The 10000-nt window shown below is 46.9% G+C and overlaps 1 protein-coding gene across 1 annotated transcript in view; it reads right to left on the bottom strand.

Annotated features, from left to right (window-relative positions):
- The window catches only part of LOC308116023 (nuclear factor 1-like), a gene marked incomplete at both ends in the record, with an annotated part of 49596 nt that overhangs the window by 23120 nt on the left and 16476 nt on the right, over positions 1 to 10000 (bottom strand). Inside the window, 3 exon segments of the mRNA XM_080473973.1 lie at positions 4710 to 4833; positions 4835 to 4951; positions 4953 to 5240. Of these exon segments, the coding sequence (XP_080330099.1) occupies positions 4710 to 4833; positions 4835 to 4951; positions 4953 to 5240 (529 nt within the window).

Raw genomic sequence — 10000 nt, 5'->3', positions numbered from 1 at the left:
AGAAGAAGACAGACCACATAGAGATTTAGAAGTAGACTCCTGAACATAAACACATAAACCACTATATATAACTCTAGTTTTATAGGTCTATGGCCCCGCTCCGCCTGCTTCTAGCTTCTGCAGCTCCACCCGAGCTTCTAGTCCCTGATTATTCTGGTTATTAGGTGACGTAGCGAAGCGGTGGGGGGAGGAGGGGGGCGATTACGTCATCTTTTTGACCACAGATGATGGTGTTTGCTGAGCGTACTCCACCGCATGTTTACTTTTTAGATGTCTTATCAGATTAGTTGTGTTAAACGAAGCTCTGGTGCTCCACCTCTCGGGACTGTGATGAAGCTCTGGTGCTCCACCTCTCAGGACTGTGGTGAAGCTCTGGTGCTCCACCTCTCGGGACTGTGATGAAGCTCTGGTGCTCCACCTCTCAGGACTGTGGTGAAGCTCTGGTGCTCCACCTCCTCGGGACTGTGATGAAGCTCTGGTGCTCCACCCTCTCAGGACTGTGGTGAAGCTCTGGTGCTCCACCTCTCAGGACTGTGGTGAAGCTCTGGGTGCTCCACCTCTCAGGACTGTGGTGAAGCTCTGGTGCTCCGCCTCTCAGGACTGTGGTGAAGCTCTGGTGCTCCACCTCTCAGTTTACGGCAGGTCGCACACGGGGCTCGCTTTACGGCAGCTGACGTGAAAATGCTTTTTTTGTTTGTTTTTTAGATCAGCTGGGTGATCAGCTGGGTGATCAGCGGGGTGATCAGCTGGGTGATCAGCTGGGTGATCAGCTGGTGATCAGCTGGGTGATCAGCGGGGGTGATCAGCGGGGTGATCAGCTGGGTGATCAGCTGGGTGATCAGCGGGGTGATCAGCGGGGTGATCAGCTGGGGATCAGCTGGGTGATCAGCGGGGTGATCAGCTGGGTGATCAGCTGGGTGATCAGCTGGGTGATCAGCGGGGTGATCAGCGGGTGATCAGTGGGGTGATCAGCTGGGTGATCAGCTGGGTGATCAGCTGGGTGATCAGCTGGGTGATCAGCGGGGTGATCAGCGGGGTGATCAGTGGGGTGATCAGCTGGGTGATCAGCTGGGTGATCAGCTGGGTGATCAGCGGGTGATCAGCGGGTGATCAGCTGGGTGATCAGCGGGGTGATCAGCGGGTGATCAGCTGGGTGATCAGTGGGGTGATCCGATCTGATCGGGACATCCCTAATTTTAACATTTTTGGTTTATTTAGTGACTTGTATATCATGACTCAACAGTTTGTTAGTTTTATTGAATATTATTACATCTTCCAACTTTTTATGTCTTTACTGAGTTACTCGTAGATGATGAGTCAGCTTTTTTTTTTAATGCTAGAAGATCATATATCTTTGCACCAGGTATGATGACTCAGCATTTCCCCCCAATATTTTTCTACCTAAATGCACCATGGTTAATCATTAACCTGAACACAACATGGCTAAATACTAAACACATAATAAACAGGCAAAATACCCCCAAACACCTGGAACACCTGGAACATAGCCTCAAACTAGGGCTGGGCAATTTGGCCTAAAAACATGATCTAGGATTTTAGCTTGAACTAGAGTGCAAAGGTGCAACAGCAACTATGGAAAGAATCAGTAGTGTGTGTGTGTGTGTGTGTGTGTGTGTGTGTGTGTGTGTGTGTGTGTGTGTGTGTGTGTGTGTGTGTGTGTGTGTGTGTGTGTGTGTGTGTGTGGGGCTCGAATTTGTAAAATAAAAATACATTTTCAATAAATATTTGATAAACCAATAAAATTTATATTTTGCCCAGACCTACCTCCAACATAATTCAAATGACAAAAATAGCCTCAAACACCCTGATATAGCCTCAAACACCCTAACATAGCCTCAAACACATTGAAAGAAGATCAAACACGTTGAAAGACCATCAAACACCCTAACATAGCCCTCAAACACATTTGAAAACCGGCTCAAACGCCCTGAAAGAGCCTCAAACTCCTGAAACAGCCTCAAACACCCTGAAACAGCCTCAAACACCCTGAAACAGCCTCAAACGTCCTCAAGTAGCCTCAAACACCCTGAAATAGCCTCAAACACACTGAAATAGCCTCAAACACCCTGAAACAGCCTCAAACGTCCTAAAGTAGCCTCAAACGCCCTGAAAGAGCCTCAAACTCCTGAAACAGCCTCAAACACCCTGAAACAGCCTCAAACGTCCTCAAGTAGCCTCAAACACCCTGAAATAGCCTCAAACTCCTGAAACAGCCTCAAAACACCCTGAAACAGCCTCAAACGTCCTCAAGTAGCCTCAAACACCCTGAAATAGCCTCAAACACCTGAAATAGCCTCAAACACACTGAAATAGCCTCAAACGTCCTAAAGTAGCCTCAAACGCCCTGAAAGAGCCTCAACTCCTGAAACAGCCTCAAACAACCTGAAACAGCCTCAGACGTCCTAAAGTAGCCTCAAACGTCCTAAAGTAGCCTCAAACGCCCTTAAAGAGCCTCAAACTCCTGAAACAGCCTCAAACAACCTGAGATAGCCTCAAACACCCTGAAATAGCCTCAAACACCCTGAAACAGCCTCAAACTCCTGAAACAGCCTCAAACACGTTTGAAAACCGGTTCAAACGTCCTAAAGTAGCCTCAAACGCCCTGAAAGAGCCTCAAACTCCTGAAACAGCCTCAAACAACCTGAGATAGCCTCAAACAACCTGAGATAGGCTCAAACACATTTGGAAACAGCTCCAAACACCCTAAAATAGCCTCAAACACCCTGAAATAGCCTCAAACACATTGAAAGAAGATCAAACACGTTCAAAGACCATCAAACACCCTAACATAGCCTCAAACACGTTTGAAAACCGGTTCAAACGTCCTAAAGTAGCCTCAAACAACATGAAACAGCCTCAAACACCCTGAAACAATCTCAAACACCCTCAAATAGCCTCAAACACCCTGAAATAGCCTCAAACACATTTGGAAACAGCACCAAATCAAATAGCCTCAAACACCCTGAAATAGCCTCAAACAATCTGTAATAGCCTCAAACACCCTGAAATAGGCTCAAACACCCTGAAATACCCTCAAACACACTGAGATAGCCTCAAATAACCTACAATACCCTAAACACCCTGAAACCGCCTCAAACACCCTGAAACAGCCTCAAACACCCTGAAATACCCTCAAACATCCTGAAATAGCCTCAAACACCCTGAAACCGCCTCAAACACCCTGAAACAGCCTCAAACAACCTGAGATAGCCTCAAACAATCTGAAATAGCCTCAAACACCCTGAAATAGCCTCGAACACCCTGAAATGGCCTCAAACAATCTGAAACAGCTTCAAACACACTGAAACAGCCTCAAACAACCTGAAATAGCCTCAAAAACACTGAAAGAGCCTCATACACCCTAAAATAGTCTCAAACACCTGGAAACAGCCTCAAACACCCTGTAATAAGCTCAAACAACCTGATATAGCCTCAAACAATCTGAAATAGCCTCAAACACATTTGGAAACAGCCTCAAACACCCTGTAATAAGCTCAAACACCCTGAAAGAGCCTCAAACAACCTGAAATAGCCTCAAACACCCTGAAATAGCCTCAAAAAACCTAAAATGGCATCAAACACCCTGAAATAGCATCAAACACCCTAAAATAGCCTAAACACCCAGAAAACACCTCAAACACCCTGAAAGAGCCTCAAACAACCTGAAATAGCCTCAAACAACCTGAAATAGCCTCAAACACCCTGAAATAGCCTCAAAAAAACTGAAATGGCATCAAACACCCTGAAATGGCATCAAACACCCTGAAATAGCCTCAAACAACCTGAAATTGCCTCAAAAAACCTGAAATGGCATCAAACACCCTGAAATAGCCTCAAACACCCTGACATATGCTCAAAAAACCTGAAATGGCATCAAACACCCTGAAATAGCCTCAAACACCCTGAAATAGCCTCAAAAAACCTGAAATGGCATCAAACACCCTGAAATATGCTCAAACACCCTGAAATAGCCTCTAACAGCCTAAAATAGCCTCAAACAAATTTGGAAACAGCATCAAACACCCTAAAATAGCCTCAAACACACTGAATTAGCCTTGAATACCCTGAAAGAGTCTCAAACACCCTAAAATAGCCTCAAGCACCCTAAAAAAGCCACAAACAGCCTAAAATATCCTCAAACACACTGAAATAGCCTCATACACCTTGAAAGAGCCTCAAACACCCTAAAACACTGTAGAATAGCCTCAAACACATTTGGGAACAGCATAAAACAGCCTAAAATAGCCTCAAACACACTGAAATAGCCTCATACACCATCAAAGAGGCTCAAACACCCTGAAATGGTCTCAAACATTCTGATATAGCCTCAAACACCCTGAAAGAGTTTAAAACACATTTGGAAGTTGCCTCAAAGATCTTACAATATTAACGAACACATTTGTAAGCAGCCGAATACGTCTTGAAACAGCCTCAAAAACATTTGGAGGTACTTCAAAACAACCTGAAGTAGCCTAAAGTGCATTTGGAAGTAGCCTGAAATACCCTGAAATAACCTCAACCACGTTTGGAGGTAGCCTCAAACACATTTGGAAGTATCCTCAAACATGTTTACAAAGACTGAAATGCAAAAATAGCCTCAAACCCACTTTGAAACTTTGTAAAGTAGCATGAAACATCTTGAAATAGCCTCAAACGCGTCTACAACGACTAAAAAACGCAGACCATACCTGCGTGCACAAAGTAGGCCAGGTAGAGGTCGAGCTCCTTGACCGACACGCCGATGTGGTGAGGCTGGACGCACAGGCCGTGGTTGTGGCAGGCGGGCGACTTGACGAGCCGCTCGCCGTCCGTTGCTCTCCAGCGGGATTCCCTTGAAGAGGATGACCATGACCAGGTCCAGGCGCCACACCTTGTCGGCCTGCCTCAGGCAGTCGATGCGCCGCATCTTGCCCTTCTGGTCGGGGTTGGAGGAGAACGCAGCACGGCGCCTTCTTGCCCGTCACCGTCAGCACGAAGTCCTCGCGGAACTCCGGCCGGATGTCCTTGCGCAGCTTAGCGAGGAGGCGCGACGCCCACTTCTGCTTCACCTCGGGCTTCTCGCCCAGCAGCTCGTCCTTCACGGCGCGCTCCTCCTCCTTCGACATGCGCTTCTCGTGCTTCTTGAAGTACTTTCGCTTCCGCGCCTGCAGGTTGAACCACGTGTAGGCGAAGGCGCGCACGTGCGGGAGCAGCGCCTCAATGAACGGATGGAACTCATCCTGCGGGGGGCGACAGAGAGGAGAAACTGTTAGCATTGAGGCTAGCAGTGCGAGATGAAAAAAAAGTACAAAGTCATTAACTAATCATTAATTTTACTAACGACATGAAGAATTTGCTCACGATATGTTGAATACGTGTACACGCTTCAAATGCCGCTTAATATTATATATTTGCAATATTTGGAATTGTAGAAAAGTGTGAAATCTGGAGAATGTAGCGTTCGTAAACGTAGAAGGTCAGACTCATGGAATGTACGATTGTCAAAAGTCCCAAAGTTTTTGAAAGTTACATTCGAGAATGTACGACAAAACATAGAACGTCAAACTCTGTAACGTGGAAATATCGTAAGAAGTAGAATTGGAAAACAATTAAAATCGCAAAAAGTAGCATTAGCATTCACGAACGTCAAAACTCCAAAAACATGTGAAAATTGAGGGAAATAGTAAATGTGAGAACAATCGAACGTACAATTGTCTCGAGTATGAAAGCCGTAGAATGTAGCATTCGCGATTGTCGAACATCAAACTCTAGAACATGTAAAAATCAACATATTTACAAACCTATAACACGTGTATATTGTAGAAAAGTATCGTAGAAAACAGCATTCGCAGACACTTTAAAATGGTAGAAAATAGAAAATGAATTGTACAATTATCAAAATTGCAAAAATCGTAGCATGTAGCATCCCAGAGTACGTGAAAATTGAAATACTCATAAGACCCAGAATAGAAATCTACAACTCGTGTACATCATGGAAAGGTTTTGTCAAAAGAAGCATTTGCAAAACTAGAAAATCAAATGTACAATTGTGAAAATCGTAGCACAGAAACATCCAGAATCTGCGATCATCGCAAAGCATGTGAAGCTTTTCAGAATAAGAGCAATCTCTCCTCCGACACTGTAGAGCAACTTAACAATAAAAGAACATGGAGAAGCATCCAGACTCGTGGTCGGGCTGAAAGCGCTGGCGTTTCTTTGGTTTTTTAAAACTACGACATTCTTTGGTTCTGGATTCTTTCCAGATTCTTCATCTACGGATTCAGGTGATTGCAGGATTTCATTGGTTTTTTCAGACCAGCTGGTAATCAGATTACAGATTAAAAAAAGACACTGCTGGTTTTTCCTGGAGCTTCACACACACACACACACACACACACACGTTCCAATGTTCCCTTTAAAAATATCCCAAAATGTAATTATTATTCATTTGGATTTTAATTAATTGCAAGAAATAAACAAACTAACAAAAGCCGTAAAATCCTACCTTCGACTTTGACCCTGAACGCAGCGGTTATTTCAAACTTCATTAACAATTATAAATAAACAGAAATCAATGGGGGGGGGGTCACTTCAGGTCACTGTGTCAAGCTCGTGCACGTGAGGCTCACACACGCACGTGGACGAAGGAGTGATCACTTGTAGGTGGATTTTTCTTACATGAATAAACAAATAAATAAAGGTGATGGGGGGGGTCACATCAGGTCGCCGCATCGCGCTCGTGCACATAGGACTCGTGCACGCATATTGTAATTGGATTTAAAAAAAGGAAGAGGAAATAAATGATATGAAATTGGCGTGTATTGGAGATTAACTTTTTGTTTTTAATTTTTAAAAAAGAAGAGAAAAAAATGCCCCAAAAGTTTTTGAAGTGGCACTTGAAGCAAAAGTTCCCCGGGATGGGAGCGCGTGTTGCGGGAAGAGCGCAGCGCGGAGGGTCGGTGTTGGTGTCTGCGGCTGGAGCTCACCTGAGTCAGACATAGCGGGGAATACATGTCTGTGCGTGGATCCGGGGCCGTGCAGCGGGGCGGGGGGTCGGGGGTAGACCTCCTGATGCCCCCCCGCCGGGTTCACATGTCCCGAGGCGGGGCGCCGCTGACCTGTGACCTCCCCCCCCCACCCCCCCCCCCCCCCAACACCCTCCTCCCTTCCCGGGGAACCTGTCAGCAACTCACGGCCGCGGAGTCATCCCGGAGCCCGCCTAGAGGAGGGAGGGGAAGCCCCCAGGCTGCATGTCACACCGCCGGGAAGACAGAGGGTCCGCGCCGGCCTGCGGAGCGCACCGGGCGGCGACAGATCAACTCCGTTGCCCGATTGAGGAACGGAGGGGAAAGATCCGGGATCCGCGAGTCTGGAGCTCCGGCAGCTGCTTCCCGGTGATTTATGTCCGAGGAGCGGGGAGAGAGAGGGAGGAGGAGGGGGGTTCCTTCACTGGGACCTCCGATACACTTCCCCGGGACTTCAGCTCCAGATTCCCCGAGACCTCGGCTGACTATCCACCCGCACTTGCGTTCCTAAACGCGGGTACTTATCTCCGGGACCTCCGCTGCTACTCGCCGGGAGTTGCACTTCAGATCGCCGGGACTTCCGCTCTTTAACGCCGGGGGAGATTCGCTCCTGATCCCCGGGTCCTCTGCTCTTATTACCCGCCACCTTGCGGTGCGATTCGCCGGGACTTTTCCCGGGACTTGCTCTCTTCCACGCGGCCGGGACTTGGGCTCCTGCTCCCCGGTACTTCCTCGCGCGGAGCTCCGGTGCAGAGGCTTCCGCTCTGGTGCGCGTGCGGCGGCAGACTGAAGCGCGGTGACCCTGCAGAGCCTCCACCGATCAGCCGCTCATCGATCAGAGAGACGCATCGATCCGCCGCGTGCACGACATGATGCGCGCGCATGTGATAAAGTGTGCGCGTGTATTTATGTGTGTGAGAGACACAGAGACCGAAAGAGAGAGACAGAAAGAGACAGAAAAAGAGAGAGACAGAAACAAAGATAGAGAGAGTGAGAGACAGAAAGAGAGAGAGAGAGAGAGAAACAGAGACAGAAACAGAGAGACAGAGACAGAAACAGAGAGACAGACATACAAAGAGAGAGAGAGAAATAGAAACAGAGAGAGACAGAAACAGAGAAATAGAGAGAGTGACAGAAAAAGAGAGAAAGAGAAACAGAGACTGAGAGACAGAGAGAAGGAGAGAGACACACACAGAGCTCTCTCAGAGAGAGAGAGGGAGACGGAGACAGAAACAGAGAGAGAGAAACAGACACAGAGACAGTGAGATAGAAGCAGAGAGAGACAGAGAGAGAAACAGAAAGAGAGAGAGGGAGACAGAAACAGAGAGTCAGAGAAAAAGACAGAGACTGAGAGAGAGAGAGAGAGAGAGAGAGAGAGAGAGAGAGAGAGAGAGAGAGAGAGACAGAAACAGAGAGAGACAAACAGAGAGAGAGATAGTAACAGAGAGAGAGAGAGAGAGAGAGAGAGGCGGAAACCGAGAGAGAGACAGAATCAGAGAGAGAGAGAGAGGGAGACAGAAACAGAGAGAGAAAGACAAAGAGAGCGAGAGACAGAAACATAGAGAGAGAGAGAGAAAGACAGAAACAGAGAAAGACAGACAGAGACACAGAAACAGAGAGACAGAGAGTGAGAGACAAATACGGAAACAGACAGAGAGACAAAGACAGAAACAGAGACAGAGAGACAAAGACAGAAACAGACAGAGAGAGACACATAAACAGAGAGAGACAGAAACAGAGAGTGAGAGACAGAATCAGAGACAGACAGAAACATAGAGAGAGAGAGACAGAGATACAGAATCAGAGAGAGACAAACAGAGAGAGAGAGAGAGAGAGAGAGAGAGAGAGAGAGAGAGAGAGAGAGAGAGAGAGAGAGAGAGAGAGAGAGAGAGAGAGAGACACAGAAACAGAGAGAGACAGAAACAGAAAGAGAGGGAGAGAGAAACAGAGAAAGACAGAAAAACAGAGACTGAGAGACAAATAAGCAGAGAGAGACGGAAACAGAGTGAGAGAAAGACAAAGAGGGAGAGACAGAATCAGAGAGACAGAGACAAAGAGAAACAGAGACAGAAACAGAGAGGGAGAGAGAGAGACAGAGACAAAGAGAAACAGAGACAGAAACAGAGAGGGAGAGAGAGAGAGACAAAGAGAGCGAGAGACAGAATCAGAGAGAGGGAGACAGAAACAGAGAGAGAGAGAAACAGAGACAGAGAGAAAGACAGAAACAGAGAGAGAGAGAGGGAGACAGAAACAGAGCGAGACAAAGACAGAAACAGAGAGACAGAAACAGAGAGTGAGAGACAGAAACAGACAGAGAGACAAAGACAGAAACAGAGACAGAGAGACAGAGAGAAGGAGAGAGACACACACAGAGCTCTCTCAGAGAGAGAGAGGGAGACGGAGACAGAAACAGAGAGAGAGAAACAGACACAGAGACAGCGAGATAGAAGCAGAGAGAGACAGAGAGAGAAACAGAAAGAGAGAGAGGGAGACAGAAACAGAGAGTCAGAGAAAAAGACAGAGAGAGAGAGAGAGAGAGAGAGAGAGAGAGAGAGAGAGAGAGAGAGAGAGAGAGAGAGAGAGACAGAAACAGAGAGAGACAAACAGAGAGAGAGATAGTAACAGAGAGAGAGAGAGAGAGAGAGAGAGGCGGAAACCGAGAGAGAGACAGAATCAGAGAGAGAGAGAGAGGGAGACAGAAACAGAGAGAGAAAGACAAAGAGAGCGAGAGACAGAAACATAGAGAGAGAGAGAGAAAGACAGAAACAGAGAAAGACAGACAGAGACACAGAAACAGAGAGACAGAAACAGAGAGTGAGAGACAAATACGGAAACAGACAGAGAGACAAAGACAGAAACAGAGACAGAGAGACAAAGACAGAAACAGACAGAGAGAGACACATAAACAGAGAGAGACAGAAACAGAGAGTGAGAGACAGAATCAGAGACAGACAGAAACATAGAGAGAGAGAGAC

Source organism: Lipophrys pholis (assembly GCF_963383615.2).
Source record: "Lipophrys pholis genome assembly, chromosome: 10".
NCBI classification, from domain to species: Eukaryota; Metazoa; Chordata; class Actinopteri; order Blenniiformes; family Blenniidae; genus Lipophrys; species Lipophrys pholis.
The sequence above is the reverse complement of the archived record's forward strand: the minus strand, read 5'-3'. Positions and strand labels throughout refer to the sequence as shown.